At 36.0% G+C, this 20,019-nt stretch overlaps 3 protein-coding genes across 8 annotated transcripts; 1 reads left to right on the top strand and 2 right to left on the bottom strand.

The window, feature by feature from the left end:
* Window positions 1–3,876: 3,876 nt before the first annotated feature.
* On the bottom strand, window positions 3,877–8,484 carry LOC124175138 (putative RNA-binding protein Luc7-like 2). 5 transcript variants are annotated; one of them, XM_046555076.1, is made up of 7 exons: window positions 8,302–8,329; window positions 8,020–8,114; window positions 6,213–7,023; window positions 6,016–6,064; window positions 5,538–5,636; window positions 4,721–5,367; window positions 3,877–4,465 (listed from the first exon to the last, which is right to left on the bottom strand). In XM_046555076.1, exons 3-7 carry the CDS (start codon window positions 6,293–6,295, stop codon window positions 4,387–4,389), a joined length of 957 nt encoding a protein of 318 aa, XP_046411032.1. In that variant the 5' UTR covers window positions 6,296–7,023; window positions 8,020–8,114; window positions 8,302–8,329; the 3' UTR covers window positions 3,877–4,386. The 5 variants fall into 5 exon arrangements, with proteins under 5 accessions (XP_046411032.1, XP_046411031.1, XP_046411030.1 ...); XM_046555075.1 differs by lacking the exon at window positions 8,302–8,329 and having other exon boundaries at window positions 6,213–7,886; XM_046555074.1 differs by lacking the exons at window positions 6,016–6,064; window positions 6,213–7,023 and having other exon boundaries at window positions 8,302–8,484.
* Window positions 8,485–8,882: 398 nt separating this feature from the next.
* On the top strand, window positions 8,883–15,177 carry LOC124175135 (USP6 N-terminal-like protein). 2 transcript variants are annotated; one of them, XM_046555071.1, is made up of 9 exons: window positions 8,883–9,057; window positions 9,421–9,662; window positions 9,742–10,065; window positions 10,141–10,328; window positions 10,423–10,583; window positions 10,677–10,997; window positions 11,165–11,306; window positions 14,180–14,283; window positions 14,351–14,557. In XM_046555071.1, exons 2-9 carry the CDS (start codon window positions 9,508–9,510, stop codon window positions 14,420–14,422), a joined length of 1,467 nt encoding a protein of 488 aa, XP_046411027.1. In that variant the 5' UTR covers window positions 8,883–9,057; window positions 9,421–9,507; the 3' UTR covers window positions 14,423–14,557. The 2 variants fall into 2 exon arrangements, with proteins under 2 accessions (XP_046411027.1, XP_046411026.1); XM_046555070.1 differs by having other exon boundaries at window positions 14,180–15,177.
* A 607-nt stretch (window positions 15,178–15,784) lies between these two features.
* Window positions 15,785–19,732, bottom strand: LOC124175140 (mitochondrial carrier homolog 2-like). The gene is made up of 7 exons (XM_046555080.1): window positions 19,425–19,732; window positions 19,238–19,322; window positions 18,911–19,082; window positions 18,686–18,817; window positions 18,329–18,515; window positions 18,168–18,235; window positions 15,785–18,046 (listed from the first exon to the last, which is right to left on the bottom strand). Exons 1-7 carry the CDS (start codon window positions 19,524–19,526, stop codon window positions 17,863–17,865), a joined length of 930 nt encoding a protein of 309 aa, XP_046411036.1. The 5' UTR covers window positions 19,527–19,732; the 3' UTR covers window positions 15,785–17,862.
* Between the last annotated feature and the right edge of the window lie 287 nt (window positions 19,733–20,019).

Consider the following 20,019-nt stretch of genomic DNA (forward strand, 5'->3'; position numbering starts at 1 on the left):
TCCTAGCGCAAAGTTATGCCGGAATAGGGCATCAAAGAATTAATTCCAGCACTTTTCAAAATCGCCCAAATTTTTGCCAAAAATGCAAAGGGGTTAGCCTTACTTTTTTTTCATTTTCGGAGCCAAAAATTTTTGGTCTCAGATTCGATTTGTACGACCATTTTCTGACTAATTGGACCCCCAGGAACTCAGAAAACGCAGCGAAAAGAGCGTAGGACCAACGGCAGAGAAATTACGAAGGAAAGAGCACCAGCTGAAAAATGTCAAAAACACAGGTTCTCGTTTTTTGGCTGTAACTTTTGATTCGTTGCTCGCAGCGTATTGAAACTGCGCCCAATCGATTCCTCTCGCAAAGTTATGCCGGAATAGGGCATCAAAGAATTAATTCCAGCACTTTTCAAAATCGACCAAATTTTTGCCAAAAATGCAAAGGGGTTGGCCTTACTTTTTTTTCATTTTCGGAGCCAAAAATTTTTGGTCTCAGATTCGATTTGTACGACCATTTTCTGACTAATTGGACCCCCAGGAACTCAGAAAACGCAGCGAAAAGAGCGTAGGACCAACGGCAGAGAAATTACGAAGGAAAGAGCACCAGCTGAAAAATGTCAAAAACACAGGTTCTCGTTTTTTGGTTGTAACTTTTGATTCGTTGCTCGCAGCGTATTGAAACTGCGCCCAATCGATTTCTAGCGCAAAGTTATGTCGGAATAGGGCATCAAAGAATTAATTCCAGCACTTTTCAAAATCGCCCAAATTTTTGCCAAAAATGCAAAGGGGTTGGCCTTACTTTTTTTTCATTTTCGGAGCCAAAAATTTTTGGTCTCAGATTCGATTTGTACGACCATTTTCTCACTAATTGGACCCCCAGGAACTCAGAAAACGCAGCGAAAAGAGCGTAGGACCAACGGCAGAGAAATTACGAAGGAAAGAGCACCAGCTGAAAAATGTCAAAAACACAGGTTCTCGTTTTTTGGCTGTAACTTTTGATTCGTTGCTCGCAGCGTATTGAAACTGCGCCCAATCGATTTCTAGCGCAAAGTTATGCCGGAATAGGGCATCAAAGAATTAATTCCAGCACTTTTCAAAATCGCCCAAATTTTTGCCAAAAATGCAAAGGGGTTAGCCTTACTTTTTTTTCATTTTCGGAGCCAAAAATTTTTGGTCTCAGATTCGATTTGTACGACCATTTTCTGACTAATTGGACCCCCAGGAACTCAGAAAACGCAGCGAAAAGAGCGTAGGACCAACGGCAGAGAAATTACGAAGGAAAGAGCACCAGCTGAAAAATGTCAAAAACACAGGTTCTCGTTTTTTGGCTGTAACTTTTGATTCGTTGCTCGCAGCGTATTGAAACTGCGCCCAATCGATTCCTAGCGCAAAGTTATGCCGGAATAGGGCATCAAAGAATTAATTCCAGCACTTTTCAAAATCGACCAAATTTTTGCCAAAAATGCAAAGGGGTTGGCCTTACTTTTTTTTCATTTTCGGAGCCAAAAATTTTTGGTCTCAGATTCGATTTGTACGACCATTTTCTGACTAATTGGACCCCCAGGAACTCAGAAAACGCAGCGAAAAGAGCGTAGGACCAACGGCAGAGAAATTACGAAGGAAAGAGCACCAGCTGAAAAATGTCAAAAACACAGGTTCTCGTTTTTTGGCTGTAACTTTTGATTCGTTGCTCGCAGCGTATTGAAACTGCGCCCAATCGATTCCTAGCGCAAAGTTATGCCGGAATAGGGCATCAAAGAATTAATTCCAGCACTTTTCAAAATCGCCCAAATTTTTGCCAAAAATGCAAAGGGGTTAGCCTTACTTTTTTTTCATTTTCGGAGCCAAAAATTTTTGGTCTCAGATTCGATTTGTACGACCATTTTCTGACTAATTGGACCCCCAGGAACTCAGAAAACGCAGCGAAAAGAGCGTAGGACCAACGGCAGAGAAATTACGAAGGAAAGAGCACCAGCTGAAAAATGTCAAAAACACAGGTTCTCGTTTTTTGGCTGTAACTTTTGATTCGTTGCTCGCAGCGTATTGAAACTGCGCCCAATCGATTCCTCTCGCAAAGTTATGCCGGAATAGGGCATCAAAGAATTAATTCCAGCACTTTTCAAAATCGCCCAAATTTTTGCCAAAAATGCAAAGGGGTTAGCCTTACTTTTTTTTCATTTTCGGAGCCAAAAATTTTTGGTCTGAGATTCGATTTGTACGACCATTTTCTGACTAATTGGACCCCCAGGAACTCAGAAAACGCAGCGAAAAGAGCGTAGGACCAACGGCAGAGAAATTACGAAGGAAAGAGCACCAGCTGAAAAATGTCAAAAACACAGGTTCTCGTTTTTTGGCTGTTACTTTTGATTCGTTGCTCGCAGCGTATTGAAACTGCGCCCAATCGATTCCTAGCGCAAAGTTATGCCGGAATAGGGCATCAAAGAATTAATTCCAGCACTTTTCAAAATCGCCCAAATTTTTGCCAAAAATGCAAAGGGGTTAGCCTTACTTTTTTTTCATTTTCGGAGCCAAAAATTTTTGGTCTCGGATTCGATTTGTACGACCATTTTCTGACTAATTGGACCCCCAGGAACTCAGAAAACGCAGCGAAAAGAGCGTAGGACCAACGGCAGAGAAATTACGAAGGAAAGAGCACCAGCTGAAAAATGTCAAAAACACAGGTTCTCGTTTTTTGGCTGTAACTTTTGATTCGTTGCTCGCAGCGTATTGAAACTGCGCCCAATCGATTCCTAGCGCAAAGTTATGCCGGAATAGGACATCAAAGAATTAATTCCAGCACTTTTCAAAATCGACCAAATTTTTGCCAAAAATGCAAAGGGGCCTTACTTTTTTTTCACTTTCGGAGCCAAAAATTTTTGGTCTCAGATTCGATTTGTACGACCATTCTCTCACTAATTGGACCCCTAGGAACTCAGAAAACGCAGCGAAAAGAGCGTAGGACCAACAGGAGAGTAATGGCGAGTAAAATTCTCCGTTTTTCGGCTGTAACTCTTCATCAGTTGATCGCAGCACATTGGGACTGCGCTTAATCAATTTCTTTCGCAGAATCACGTCTATATAGTGCATCGAAGTAATAATACATCTGCTTTTCAAATTCGGCCAAAGTTCATCTCGAAAAATTCAAAGGGCCTTTCCTTGCTTTTTTGCGATTTTCAGAGCTCGGAAACTTTTTGTCTCAGAATTGTTTCGCAGGACTCTTTCTTTGCTGATCGGATTCTCAGGAATGCGAAAAAGACATTAAAAAGAGCGTAGGACAAACAGCACAGAAATTGAGAACGAAATCTTTCATTTCTGGGCTCCAACTTTCGACACGTTGCTCGCAGCGTATTCTATAGAGTTTGTCTATACGCTCTGTGAAAGCTGTTCGAGATATGGAAAAATAATCCAATTCCTTCGCATCGTTTTAGAATTATAATACATGTAATGCATTAAAATAATCATGCTGAATTATTTTCTCATATCTCGAACTGATACTTCATCTCGCTTCTTCAATTGAACCATTTTTTCACACTTCCAAGTAATCATCAGACTGAGCGCATTGGTCTTCACCTCGCAAAAATACACCAGAAATGCGTCTGACTTATTGGATTCTGGCATTTTTCAAGGTGGTCTGTATTCGAGCCATATATATGCAAAGTCTTGTCATATAATTTATAAAAGTAATTAGATATAGCATTTCAGACGGGTAATTACGTCATGACGATTCTTGCTTAAAAAAAATTATACATTTTAAAACTTCCTCAAAATTACCATTCAAGTTCATGAGATAAGTTCAGAAATGTACAAATCATCGAAGATTAACTTTCCTTATGATTATTGAATAGTTCTGCATTTAAATATTCGCGGAAGAGATAATGACGATGCAGATTGTTGATGAAATCTATTTATTTAGGGTTTCTAGAAGGTAAACAACACTGCATAGTAAATTATAATAAATATGCAATGAATTTGCATGTGCGAACTGAGATAGAACCTATGTATATTTACACGTGACGAATTTGATTTAAAATTCATTCTAAGAACTACAGAATACTAAGGCCAGATATTTTATGTTCAGTTATTAAAAATTATAACAATACCTTACACATTAAAGCATACTATTATAAATTCCCGTATAATCTACTACACAAGATGACCATGTCACATAACGTTAAAAAGTTCAAATTAGTTCTGAGAATGTTTTTACGCTAATTTTCAATCATAAATTTACTCATTATTGTTTACTTTGCCCCCTTATAATCTATAAATGTTATTTATTTATTCCCCTATTATAGAACTTTTCAAAAACCACTGCATTAAACATTTTAATTTACGAGATGTAGTAAGTCCGTTTGCTCATGAAGTCGTATGAGTAAGTTTCTGACTCCATGTAATGTTTTATCTCTTACGATCGTTAGATCCACTGCGGTGTGAACGTGAGCGTCTCCCACGGCTGTCACTCCTTGAACGTCTAGATCTGAAACATGTATTTTCCCCATACAGCGAATTAGTCACACCGCAAAATACAAATTTATCAAACATTGAAAAGAAATCATATCATCAGTTAATACGCTTCCCGAGTATTATCACGATGTTTTCGAGAAAGGAGCCATCTTGCGAGGCTCAACTTTAAAAAAAACAACTGTCAGCTCGGCCTTTGCATTTCATCACAAATTATTCGTTCATCAGAAACAGATAATAATGCAATACTTCCTAAGTCAACCCTCCTTACCTTTTGCCGCGGCTACGGCTCCTGGACCTTGACCGTCGTCTATCCCGACGGGCACGTTCGCGGTCGCGATCGCGATCTCGATCGCGTTCTCTGTATCCAGTACTCAGCCCACCACGACTTCGATCCCTGTCCCGATCTTCACGTTCCCTGTCCCGCTGTCTGTCCCTGTCCATCATAGTCTCTCTTTTTTCTTTGCGCCTATCCTCGACAGTTTTTTCAAGCTCGGCAAGTTTTTCCCTTATCTTGATGAAGCCCAAATGGAGTTTTCCACCAAAGTGATCGGCCAGTCGTCTATCGTTGTCATGTATACCAAGGTATGCACTGCAGACTTCACAGACTCTTAATTTTTGCTGCTGGTAGCTCGAAGCTGGCATGCTATTTCGGTATTCTTGTTCAGCCTCGTTTTTTTTCTTTCTCAACTCATCAATTTCACCCATAAGCTTCATAGATTCTTCTACAAACCCTTCCTCGCCAAGCTGCTCTGCCTTGGCAAGTTTTTTACCAATTTCTTCCGCAAGAACATGAACGTTGTTAGCTTTTGCTGCAACCTCTGCACTCAACTCTTCTTGAGTCTCTGCAAGACGTTGCTTAGCTTGTTCAGTTCGTCGGTCACAATCAGCAATGAAATTTTGAAGGTGTTCCATTGCCTACGAAATGAAAACGTAAGTCGTTAATTAAAAATTAAAAAATTAAAACGTAAATTTGTAATATTATTGGCAATAGTAAAAGCTACGGAAATAATGTTTAAACTTGAAATCTTGATCAGAAGTTTTATTTCATTTAACCTCGTATAATAGATATCTCGTTATTAACTTACGTCGATGTCATAAAAATGATCTCTTTTCTTCTGTGCAGCTTCGTAGTCGGCCCGCAGAGCCAGGTCGTGAATCTGAGGGCATTCGCCCAAGTCCATGCGCTGCGATTTACAAATTATAATAAATTAATGACCTTCTTAAGTGAGACTCCCCTTTGACAATTCCTAAATATTACCACCATCCCAAGAACTGTTACATACTTCTCATTTCATATGAATAAGATCGTCGGTAACAATGATATATTTGTCTGTACAAAATTACAGGAAGTCTACCATCTTTATTATTTTTTCGTCAGTTCACTTTTTTTAAGTTAATTTAAGTGCGAGCCTGTCTTTCAATTTATCAAGATCCGGTCAAACACAGTGTTCCGTAACGGTCAAACTGCTAGATACGCTATCAAAAAATATACATTTAGGAACTGATGCTTTCACATATATTTATATAATTTCTATAGTTAGATATTTTGTTGATTTCACTTACAGAGCGGCAACACCTCTCCGCCTGACGCGACAATGCGATGGCAACGACGCTACAATCAGCACACACCTTAATTTACATATTCTGTTCTATGACACAACTTAATAACTTATTATGTTAACTATTAAACGAAATATTATGAAAATAGTGATTTGAATAATTTGCATTTTATTTATTTAGAAATCGAGTTGAATACGTACATCCGGTGATGAGGGGAATTTTGTAACAGCTGTGTCGTGCGATCCTGCCTATAATTGAGTCCTTCCTTCGATCTTTCACGCATGTTACAAATTGCCAAAATTAAGTGTGAAATTGAGAAAATCAAAAGCTAGATTGACATACCGTTACAAACGGAAGCAAAATCCTTTAGTAAAACAATCACATATTCTAATCAAAAAGTCTTGTTAGTCAAAATAGAACCTAATGCAAAAAATCGTAATCGCAAAGGACATCATTTCACGATACTATATTACACAATCTAAAACTGATGAAAATATTATTGAAACAAATGAATGTTGTGCTCATCCTAATTTGGGCAATTAGTAAGTTCAGACAGCCTTACTTACAGATCTGTCCTTCGTTTCCTGTCCCCAATCCAAAAAAAGGGAAACTACTTTGTTCACGCATACTCACAGAAAACTTTTGGCCTATTATCCATTATTGACGAATATATTCATGACAAAATGATAATTATATCAAGAATCCTTTCATGAATACTACTCACCAAAGCGAACTAAGTGAACAGGCCTCTGGCGGTTTGGGCAAATATATTTCTAAACCCCGGCACACAGCCTCACAACTGGGCCGAGGCTTTGAATAGGTAGTTTTTAATTAAGTTATTATTTATTACGTAAAATATCTCAATGGTAATACGTACGTCTTCTTTTGTTTTCAGTACTTACAGTAACGCGCGTGTGATAGTGAGACAAACAACAATATGATTGGACAATATTCGCAACAATATTGTACATTGGATTGGTTTTGCATTTTTCAGACTCTCTGGAAATAGAACTGCAGTCGCATCGGTATTAGTGAATTCAGTAACCTTCTTGTGATTGGGTTGTTTGTTTTTAATGTTTTTTTCTTACATATAAATATAATACCCTAACAACTAGTAATAACACAAATGCCCCATACCAACTTGTGTTACAACTTTTTCACGCATATTAGGTACAAGAACATACTCTAACAGACTTATCTGTATTGAATAAAGTTAGAAAATTTTTTACATCAAATTATTCAGCCGAACAAAGTCTAGAAGCTATGCAATTGGAAACTTAGCTATTGCCTGTCAATGAAACAAAATTTGCTGCGTAAAACCATAGCTGTGTTTGCTATCATACTTCTAGACTTCGTAACAATCAATTGATGAATAAAGATGATGAAAATTATACAGGAAAGATTTCAGGATTGTTGTAAATTGTCAGTAATTAGCGGTTTTGTCTCAAGATGACATAGTACATTACTGTATTGTTATGTTACTGCCATTTACATTTGTTTCACGAAGGAAATGGGATTCATTATTACTTGTAGTTGAATGCAAAAATAGGAACAAAATACTGAATGTGGATGAGTTGTCTATAACAAATAGACATAAACTTCACGATCATTGTTATGAGAGTGTAAATGGTTGAGTACAATCTGATGAGTCTGTATTTAATGGGAAATGATAAGATATCTTGTAAATCAACATTGTGAAAAATTATTACACAGTAACGAAACTTGATTTATAAGTGTGCTGGAGACTAAATGTCGTTTAGTACATTCATATCTATGATACGAGCTCACATTGCATCGAACTATTATTCAATAAGATTATTATGAAAGAAGTACAAGTGCCGATCTCTTCCATCGATAGCGTACACATTTTAAATCTGTATTTAAGAAGTACAATGTCACGTCGCGTAATAATATTAATTAAAATACTTAAGAAGTAGAAGAGAGTAAACAAAAATATTTTTAAAAAAAGAGGAGGAAAAGGAATTTTTGTTTCTACAGTATACTCACTGTCGATGAAAGTATCTCGTGCGGGCAGCAGGCGAGGAGGAAGCTCTTGCAGACCTTCGGATCCGAATATTTAACTTGAAATTTGTTATTCTCACCTAAAAATATTGAATAATTGCGGTTCTTTAGAATCTAGGCCAATTGATTAACAATACACGAGTCACTTGATGTTATGTCGCGGTCGATATCACTAGGTCACCATCTTGTTCCAGCGTTGGCAAAGAACGCTTATTTATACGATTGTTCAATCGATGCCCCCGTAATTTTTTATGCAAAATAACTCACCGTTTCGTCCTGTCCCCATCAGTTGATCGAGCATAGCTCGCATTTGATCGTGAGCTGTCATTTTCGCCGATTATTTTCCTCTTTACGGCACTCTCCGTGTAACCGCGAGCCAGCCTCTATTTGCAGTCCACTGCCTCTATCACAAATCACAAACTCTCTACACATCCATGTCACATACGTGTAGATATAGGCTGGCACGGTGTATAGGCGGGCTGTGAACCGGGTTGTTACCAGCTTCCAGATAAAAAATATCCCGATGCCGCCCCCTGGAAGATCCCTAGAACCGAACGAAGTAGCCACGGAGTAGAAAACCAACAGACGCAACCTGTGTAAAATTTTGCGCAGTAAAGTGAAGCTTAGGAAACGTCCCGATATTAGCTCTCAATGCTGACAACAGTCCTTTATCTCTTTCGCGCTGCCGAGTTCGTGACTGGCTCTGCCTTTGTCTTAGGGAGTTTGTAGCGCTGCCAGCTATTTTCGGAACGCATCCTTCGGACGAAGATGAAAGTAGTCATTTTTTTCGAACGCATCATTCCGTTTAAAATGCGGAGTACCTAATTTTGTTGGTTTAGGAACATTATTGGGGGCGGCGAGGAAATTGCTGTTCAGCAGGAAATAATGTCGATGATGGTTTTATAAAATAAGAGGGATTGTGGAGAGGAAAATATTTCGAAAATATTATGAATATCAGAATTAAGAGGTCGTAGCTGGTTATAATTATGTTGATAGTATTCAGCTAATTTTACTTATTGTATGGTAAGTCGCACACTTGTATCGACAAAATAAAACTGCTATATTTACACAGATTGTATATAACCCTTTTACTTTCTGTCAATATGTCAAATTGCCAAAAAATCATTTTTGTAACCGTACAACTATTCCGTCTGCTTATTGTGAACACCTTCATTGAAAACAATCTTGACCCCAAGTCACATATTGAATCCCATTACGTACCGTATTTTTTTTTGTTCAGTATTACATGAATATCATTTTGACAGCGATTAAGGTTGACACCAAGCTTGCCTTGCTCAATTATCTCCCTGTTAGTTGAAATAATCTGATGATGAACTAATGTCGCAAATTTACATTTGCATCTGTATGATTATAACTTACTTCCAGATCAATATTTAATGTACGAAGAGACACGGCACATAATTACCAAGGGCGGCATGTTTGTGAGAGTTTTTAACGCAACTCTAACGTGGGATGAATGAGGAAGAATTATTGAAGCGGTCAGCTGCAGAGCGGGATAGAATTTTCAGCTGCTATGACCGAGGTAGAGAAAGCGGAGCTCAAATTGACCCTTGGGAAGATCCGGGCTTTGAAGTTTATCACACAACGGATAGATATGGATTCATACAGTAAATATCAGTCTTATCTTCATCCTTCTTTTACCACCTGTGAACAGAACATTCATTAATCCATGTATTGTTATTACAGCGACAAGCGGTTACCACAGAAAGTGGATCCGAACGAAGTTAAATTACGGCACGTTGAAATGGAGAGGATAAAAAAATGGATAAAAATGCTACGCCAATGGGAAAGTCCCGCAACTGTCGACAAATTACGCCGTAGGATATACAAGGGCATTCCAAATAGTCTCAGAGGTCAAGTATGGATTAAACTTCTTGGTGTTCAAAATCTGAAGCAGCAGCATGCCGGAAAATATGACGAGATGCTCCAGCTCGCTCGCCAGTGGTCCACAGAAATAAGACAAATTGATGCTGACGTCGCTAGACAGTACAGAGACCATATCAATTACAGGTAAAAAAATTCAGTAAGTCAATTATTAAAAAACGGGATAGCATAATTATTTATTCTTTCGAAATATTTTTTTAGGGAAAGATATAGCATTACACAAAGATCCATGTTCTACGTCTTAGCCGCTTACAGCATGTATAACATGGAGGTCGGTTACTGCCAGGGTATGTCTGTATTGGCAGGCCTTCTGCTGTTGTACATGAATGAAGAAGATGCTTTTTGGGGGCTATCTGTACTTCTTGCAGACAAAAAGTACAGCATGCATGGTAAGAGATACTAGTTTATTCCATTCGTGCTATACGGTTGCAACATCACAAACAGAGTTCTTTAACAATGATTATCTTGTATTATTCATTGCAGGATTTTACGTCGATGGGTTTCCGAAGCTAAATCGGTTTATTGAACACCACGATAAGATTATGTCTAAATTTTTACCGAAGCTTAAGCGCAAGCTTGATAAATGCGGCTGCGATTCTATACTGTATGCTCTGAAATGGTTCTTTGTTATTTTTCAAGAAAGGGTAAGACCTTATTTACACAATAACAAGGAACGTGTTCTGATTTGAAACTTTCTTTTGGAGAAGAAACTAATGTTGTATTTTTTTTTTGTTCAGACTCCGGTCAGTCTTGGTCTTCGAATATGGGATGTATTTTTACTGGATGGTGACCGTATTTTGCCACCAATGGCCTACTCAGTAATGAAACTTCACAAACGTTACCTGATGCCCATGGAAAGTCTCGATGAATTTTGTGGCTACCTTCAGATGAAATTGGAAAAAAACTTTGGTTTTGATGATGACACAGTAATCAACGCTATGGAACGCAACATGGAGGAACTAAAACGAGCTAAACTAGATTACCCCGGTCCACCTCTGCCACATGAACTACCAAGGCATCCATTTGGCATATTCAAAGAACCCTCCTTTTCCAGCAAGGTGAGATTTGGACAAGGACATCTGCCATTTTACTTTACTGTACATAAATTATTTATATAAAAAAAATGTCAATATATTTATCATTTAGAAGAAAAAATTTTAATACCTATCAGTAACGTTGAATGTTATCAGTAACTGAAATTCTTAAATGATGATTGCGTTTCCAGGTAGGGAGAAGGAGTGAAGAGTTTAGCGAAGCTCAACATGTCATGCGGGAGTCTGTGGCACAGCGTAGGGACGTTGCAAGTTCAGAGGGAACCAGAGAAAATTCAACCCCGGTTGACCCTGCTGGTTGCGGTGGCCTTGGGGGTGAGTTTACAGACAGTGAAAGTGTGATATACAGTAGTACCAATCCCAGTATAATTTACTCAACGCGTGGTAGTACCAGCGGAGAAGACGAGACTGACGATGATCTAGATTCAGATGAGGAAATGGTCATTTATAATACAAGATTATAGAAACCACACGTTCATACAGTAGAAAAGTCTCTTACAAAGAATAAACACGTAATATCTATAAAGTTGCTCGAAATATTGAATCTAAATTTTATTAGTTAGAAATTCCAGGATACGGCTTATCCTATTTTTTACACGTCTTGCCAACTTGGTGACTCAACATATTACTTAATTTTCTGTTGACTAACAAACTACTATAACAATTCCTTTATACTGTATCTGTAACACTCATGCATATTGAATATGTAGTAAAAAAGGTAAATTAAGAGATAATTGTATTCAGTAAGTGATGAATCACATTACTATGTTACGGGGCTGAAATCTCTTAACACGCAAACGTGCTTCCTCTTGCCATGAAATATAATATTAAAATTTTCTTTCTAAAAACTTTTTCTTAGCCAATTCTTTTGCTATTCTAATCATTAATATGACGTGGATATGGGCAAACTATATGATTTGCTTACTGTCTAGTCGATATATGTTTAACATTGTTATATTAGAATTACTAGTTCGTAACTTCAATTATAATCATAAGTTTTCGATGAATATGAACATCCAAACCAGCTTATCACTGTTTCCGTTATTCTTATGATCACGTAAAATCGTCACTTGACCTAATGTTGGAAGCAATTTTAGTAACATCGCTAAAAAAATTATGTCATTTTGTTCAATTAATCGCCCTCTAGTTGGCAGATTACTAATTATCATACTAATATAATCGAATCATCGAGTCTTGAACATTTTTCTTTTGTGAAACTATCTTCACTCAAACTCGTAGGTCAAGGTTTAAATATCATACTCATCAATAATCCATCCTCGCAGTATTATCATACTTACAGATAAGTATATATATATATATCAACACGATATGTGGATTGTAACTTTGATAAACTTCATACATTTGATACATATATTTCCAATATAGTCACAAAAAGACGTTACAAGTACAATCGTCCAATTTGGAAGATATTTAAAAACCTGAATAATTTTTCAAGTAACATCAAACTGTAGCTTAGCATGGGTCAACACATTTTCATGCAGAAAAAACAGCTTCATAATATCGTAACTTCAAAGTGCGTTCCTTCGTCAGTATGTACTTGATCACTTTTTGCAATCTTAAACACCTGTAGACACCTAAACTTTCCTGCAGTGAAGATATGTAGGCTATTATTATTGTGTCGAATTATTTTCTTTATGAACTGTACATGTAATGGGAGGGGGTCTGATTGGTGATGTGATGAAAATTAGCAAACCATGGTATTTTTGTCGTAACGGTCCTCAAAACTATTATGTAACGTGTAAATATTCGAAAAAGCAATGACAAATCAGACTGTAGTATTGAATAAACACAACTTGAAAATACTCTATTACGTAATAATATGCATAGGTAGTATAATGTTTTTTTCTTGTGTGTTTTTAGTTGTCGTTTTTTTTTTTTCCAATGGTACAAAATAATCCTGTTTCATATTTTATGTGGTTCCTGCTATGCCTCCAATTAAAATCCCAAATGGGAAGGCTGTATACATCAATTTTTTTTCCAGTATTCAAAGTCATACCAATTCTACATAGCCATAAAAAAAACAAATCAAAGAATAAATACTTGTATGAAGATTTAAGGCATGGATATCCGTTATTCAGTGTTAGATATGTCTTTCAAAGCGAGACCTTCCATCGTATTGTAAACATGAATACTACGCATATTTGCATGCGCATTATTTTCTAAAGTTTCTCTTGCAAACAAACAATTAAAAGACGTTAATAATTTTGGTAAAATACTCATCATTTATGGCTACGATAGAACTTGATTTTATAATTACCTAATATCCTAATTAGCCTACAGTTTACTTTTATTCCATTATTATGTAATTTATACTCAGTTCGTAATAAATATCTAATTGTTAACAATAATAATAAACAAAGAAATATCCACTTTAATAGAATTTCTGTTTTAATTTCCTTGCATGTCCTATTAAGTTGCACAAATTTCCTACATTATCATTTTCACCTCAGTGTTATTTTCTTGTTGTGCTCCTTGCAGGAATACTTTCGTTTAGTTAGTGTTAAAACGTCGAAATATCGCTCATTAAGTCTCCCATCATCACTTGGTACTTAAAATTATTTTTTCTTCTTTCATTTAAACTCTGACTATCGTATATTATTTTATTTCTTCAACACTAATTGTGTTAGAACCATTCTGCAACGAACGTAGATATTGATTATTGGCAAAAAACTACTTCTCAACATGTAAATATATAAACGTTTACCTTCTCTCAGTTTATTTTATCACTAAAGCACAGCACCAAATCAACGCTGATATTACTTTTCTCATATCGATTCTTATCACTTTGGACTAAACTGTTTAATCCATTTGATAGCAGATGTAAAATTGAAGAGTAAAAGAAGATTCAAGGGACGGTGCATGACTTTACCCAATTCGCATATCCCTCCACTATTATTGGATAATCATTTGTCGCACGAGAACCTTCTCCATCGGTTAATTTCCACTCCTGGCACAACAGATTTACACGCTCAGCATAGAAATCTCATGTCTGCATAATTATGATATCTGATCTCTTGAAATTCCTCCTTGAATTGATGGACTTGAACAATAAAGTTATGGCCTTTGATCAATTAACTTTGTGTAATACGATAGAAAAAGCAAAGATAAGCTGACAAATGTTTTTTTGGTCATTAATTTGAATATGGGTGAATTGTCCCTTTCTGCAGGAAGCAAGTTTTCGTTTGACCCAAGCATGGATGACGGAGGCTCACCCAATGGATCGCGCCGTTCGTTAGCTGATACTTCCGTTACATCGACGGCGGATCTATCGGTATTCAGTTCGGCAACTCGCTCCCAAGCCCTAGATAATAGCCTCGATACTCAGAGCAACGTTTCAGATGGTAGCTCGGGGAGCGGAGGCTTACCTACACCGAGAGCAACTCCTCATCAGCCAAGTCCTGACGTTGTAAGAATCTATGTACCGTATACACCTCCATCCCCAGCTTCGTACAAAGATGATCTTCCTCGTACGCTGCCTCGATCGTTAGAAACTAATAAAATTCGTATACGTGTTGATCCTGATCAAACGCCTATAGTTGAAAATCTGAAACCCTTTACTTTGGAAAGTCCAGAACTTGAGCTGGACTTGAAGTAACGTAATTGTCCAACTTTGTTCTTAATATTAAGTGTTCTATAATATATGGTATATAACATTGAACATAGTGTCGTTGGAATATTAAAATTATTGAAAATTAAAGCAAAAAGGAAGGAAAAAAAAAGACTAGAAATACGAAAAAGATATTGGATATATTGTAACATAGACGATCGCGAGATACTGTTGAATAAATATTATTATAGTATTATTATTTTATAGCTACATGAGAAAGAATCGTGACAACATTATACTGCAACGTTCCAAAGTTTAGTCAGGATAAAATTGACTAATCGGCGTGAATAATTACCTTGAATTATATTATGCCTGCATATTGAAATTTAACAATCTGTTCTAATCGTCGCAATGATTCTGTGTGGATGGAAATTACAGTGTACTATATTGAGACAGTCAGAGTCAGATCAAAACGTGAATGCAAGTTAATTGATACGATCAAATTGCAATAAGAATCAAATGTATTAAAGAATGCAGAGAAAAAATTTAAATTCAATATGAATGATGTTAAATAATACTAACTATATCGCATACATTTAAAGTGCATTTTAGAATCTCCACTTTAGAAAAATGTACCCCACAGAGATGGTTTTCCAACAATTTAAAGTTCATTCTTGCCACTGAGTAATGAAACAGGAACTAGATCTGAAATTAGATAAGATGTAATAGATTCTACAAATTAATATTTTATTTTTATACTTGTCTGGTTTACTTATCATTTAGTTTTGCGTTTTTTCTTCAAAGTTCCAGTAGTTATCGTCTGGCGCAGAAGCATACTTTCAACTCAATCTGTTACAGACGAATCTGTGCAAACAGACACGTAGGTTTATTTACTTCTAACTCTTTTTTTATCCGTTACAAGCTAATATAAAAAACAGAGTAAAAAAATAATTCAAAAAATATTTTCCAAGCCAGCAAGCATTAATATCGTAATACTGATATAAATTCAAAGATTAATCATATATCTACTATTTAAAAAATGAAAATAAAAAAATATTCAAATATACTTACTCTACGGTAAAAGTAGATACTACTCAGAAATACTTTAACTTCCGTTTGAAGCGCCTTTTTTACGCTTCTTCGATTGAATAAACTTATGATATTTTGTTAGCAAAAGATACGTGTAAATAATAGGTACATATGTACATATACATATATATATATATATGTATGTATGTTTCGTTTCCTTTTTTTTTTGTACCAGTTCCGATTCGTCACTATGTGAAACCCATTAACAGCTGATTATTACTCGATATTCGATTTGAATATGTGTTAGATATTATGAAATATAAATTCATCCTTCTCTGATAGCAATAGCAATAAATAGATCAATGTATAAGACTCTATCTTTATGTCGACACGGTTAATAAACTAAGAAATTAGTCTCGTGTTTTACTGCAAAAATTGCACATGTACTAGCTCATATTTAATATAGATACAATACTGGAGTGTAGTTGATAATTCTTGTACATGTATCTCGGCGAATATTCATCGTTTCTTTTCTACCCCGATACCGTCGTATACTCTTTTCCTTGACGGTACAATTGAGCTCTATTCCTGATTGTCATGAAAGATTATAAACTTTAAACGTAAATGTATTATGTTTCGGATATTAACACTGTACAGAATAAAAAAAAACACAAAAACCAAAAATATCCGACACCTAGGATTCAAAGATGTCAACAAATTATCATATCGAAAGCTCTGAATAGACAATAAAAAAGGTAGCATTCTAATAGAGTCTTTAAAAATAGATCGACGTACTGAGAACACACACTTTTTACGTTTGTCAAGTATTTAGCCAGGTAATGCTTTTCGCTGCTACTAGAATATTCTGTTTCACAGACAACATGGTAGGTACATGAAATTTTTTTGGCCTAAAATTTCAGCTTTTGATGTTAATTCATCGATATCAATTATATGTACGGATAATTCATGCATTTATGTACATATGTAATGTATGAACACACAATTCTTGCATATTACAACAATATTCTACGATATATTCGATATTGGCATCAATACTGTGTTGTTACAACTGCAAGATAGTGTCAGATCTGATTTTAAAGTTACATAAACATCGTAAAAAAAAAGATTTTTCGTTTTATTTTGCCTAATTAAAAATTGTCTTTCATCGATTCACGTATGTACTTTTTTAGTATGTTCATATCTTAGAATCATTGCTCAATATTCGTCGCTATATATTTTTACAGATAAACGTAGAAGAAATCGTGGCTCGACCAGTAGGGAAATTTCATTAATTAACGTTCCGACTAGACCATGATTTAGTTTTTATACAACTTCTAGTATTTTTTACGCATTTTCTGATCTCCGAATTCATTATTTTCATACAGAAATTTAACCCACGTGAATCTTATCAAACCACTGTATATTGTACTTTGAAAAGCTTAGGCAATAAAGATTAACCAATTTTTATAAATGTTTAGTATATAGAATATAGATATAACCAGATACCTATAATAAAATGCTTTTGAGTATGGCGATAAATTATTACTTACAATTAATTACTCGTTAAACTAGGAAGAAAAATATGTTATACATTATGTATAAAGAAGAATTTAATGTTTCCGAATGCTTTAAAAAGTATATAATTAATTATTGACTTGTCGCTAATTTTGTTCGACACTTGGAAGAAGAAAATTTAACAAGAAATAATATAAAATTGAAGGAAAAGAATATGCAAAATTTGTATTACATATACACACAAATATTTTGCTCGAGAAAATGTATCATTCACATTATTATTTTGTTTAAGTGAAGAAATGTTGAATAAAGTAGTAGGATAAGCTTTTTTAATAAAAGAAATTGTTCAGTTTAAATCCCTTCGATTTCCTCGTGCCCCTCGTTTAAACAAATTGGTCAATCAGTAAGAGCCGCGAAAATTAAGAAATCTCTATTAAGACTGTTCCTTTTGTGTATCAAAAAATTTTGTTTAAGTTTCTACAGATTTTTAATAGACTCTCTTTACTTGAAATGCTCCTATTTTATACAGGTTTGACCTAACACTGTAGAACTGGCAAAAACAACTGTATAAAATGGTTATCGTTGATTTAAAGAGATACCTAATATATTTGTCTAATAAATATATGAACATTACAGCATAACATACACAAAATTCCTCACTATACAATAATTTCAAGTCAATGTCAGGCAGTTCTGAATAATTTTTCTTAAAATATGTTACTGACATTTCAATATCCAGTACATCTATCACTGCACATTTTATGAGTGAAAATTATCCTTATTTACATATACCGCAGTGCCATTTATAATTATAAATGGTCCAGTATAATAGCGCCATAAAACGCTATTACCACGTTTTAGCTGGTTATTTGCAGCTAGGTGAGCCCAACAATGTATCCAGCTTCCATAGAGCGGCATTTGCGGTGGGTAACCAGCCGCCAATCTGATCATAACAAAAGTAGTTATGAAACTGAACGAATCCGTATTTACTGTTGTAAACGGCTAAGATTATATTTAATTAGCAGTAATACTATAGGTATGCGATGTAAATCATCCCTACTTACCCACAATCATTTACGGCCATACAGTGAGAAACAACCAAGAATGGGTACGTTATGGCACTTGCAACAAACTGCGGAGCAACATGAAAATATAAATTTTATTTAAAGTGCACTACTGTGATGATTTTAAGTTATTTTCATCAAGAAGAAGGTGGTACATATACCGTCATGCTTGCTGCAGTGTAGCTTCGCATTTCTCTATCCTGAATAATGTACTTGTTAATAGCGTAGGTAGCCGTGCTAGCCAGTATTAGCGATGCAATATTTCCAATTAGACGCGGCACCAAGCCAGCAAAGTAGCCGGATATTCCGTTCTGTCTGTAGATCTGAATTATAGACCTCACCAGTCCACTGTAAAATAATTCAATGATGACCAAATGTACAAAACATCGTATGAATTTGTCGTTGTATTTGTTGGAAACATGACCGAATATTCTGAATTGCTGACGAACTATCGTTGGTAGTAAAAATGCTTTGTGATTATGTTTTTCAGGCTTGTTGCTGATCCTCTTAGAACTTACTTATACTTAGTTTCACCTCCAACAAACTGTGCCATCATTCTGAGTGTAATTACGTCGAAGGGATGACTAACGACAATGGCAGCTATTCTACTGGCTAAGTCTCGAAGAAGTTCGTTGATGCACCTAATTCGCCTATGAAAAACAATTACCTCGTCAGAAAAAAATAGATACATAGAAGTATCAAGGATCTGATTTAATATGACATATTCTGAAATATAGCGGTACCTCTCACTGTCTGATAAATCATCTTCATCTATCTGCTTATCAGGTTCGTTAGCGAATGTTATATTCTCAGAAGTCTTCTGAAATGCAAGGGCACTGATGGCATTTGCACAGAGCTTGGGAACGAGTCCGCGATAACAACCAGCATAACCATCAACAGTCTTGATGTACTTAACTGCAAAGGTACAATAATTAAATTAGGGACTAACAGTAGGTGACCGATATTATTGATTGTAAAAGTTATCAGTGGCTTAGGTTGATGCAATTTGGAATGGTATAAATAATAAAATAAACAAAACGTGTGTTATCATAATTTGCAGCGATACACACCATACTGGAAAATGTTGGGCAGTGCTAGCGCTGGTTTGCCAAAAACAGTGATCGTTGGTCGAGGTGGAATAGGTTCGTAGCCAATCTGCAATAAGGGTTAATTTGTTTGCAGGATGATTTGTAGAGTATGAAAAACAGCGTTAACCTGTAAAGGAAATCAATTCAACCCCCGTAATTGTCGGCGTACCTGTATCAAAACTTTGGCATATTCTAAAGGGTGCGATGCGGTGTTTACTAATATTCGTAATGCTATATTTGACCATATCGTCTCCTCTTTGAAATTAGACATCTTATTTGTATTATCTACTCCGTTTCCCCAATTCCGTATCTTCCGTCCGGTTTTTAACCGTGTCCGTCTGGTCTTATCAGAAAATTAAATTGTATCTAGAAATTCGGTAGAGGGCGCGACGATGCTTTGAAGCTGGCAAGAGTCTCGCCCGCATCTCTGGATATAAATCGTTAGAAGGAGATAAATTCAGCGAGGTCATATCAAGTGCAAGAGAGATACTGGATTTTATTTCACACCCGTAATAGTGGATCTGACGGCGTTTAAATTGGCTGCGTTCAGTATGTTTTCCCTAGCTTTTCGCCTTTGCTGAATTGGTTAAAAACTAGAACAATCCCACTCTGTGCAGCCAATGGTGCGTTCCGAAATTAACTCCCCAGTACCGTCAACCATCATTTATCTCTTTTGCGCTGCCGAATTTGTGAGTAACTCTGTCTCTGTTTTATGGAGTTTTTAGCGCTGCTAGGTAGTTTTGGAACGCACGCCAGCAGTGCTG

This window comes from Neodiprion fabricii, chromosome 2 (assembly GCF_021155785.1).
Source record: "Neodiprion fabricii isolate iyNeoFabr1 chromosome 2, iyNeoFabr1.1, whole genome shotgun sequence".
Classification (NCBI taxonomy): domain Eukaryota; kingdom Metazoa; phylum Arthropoda; class Insecta; order Hymenoptera; family Diprionidae; genus Neodiprion; species Neodiprion fabricii.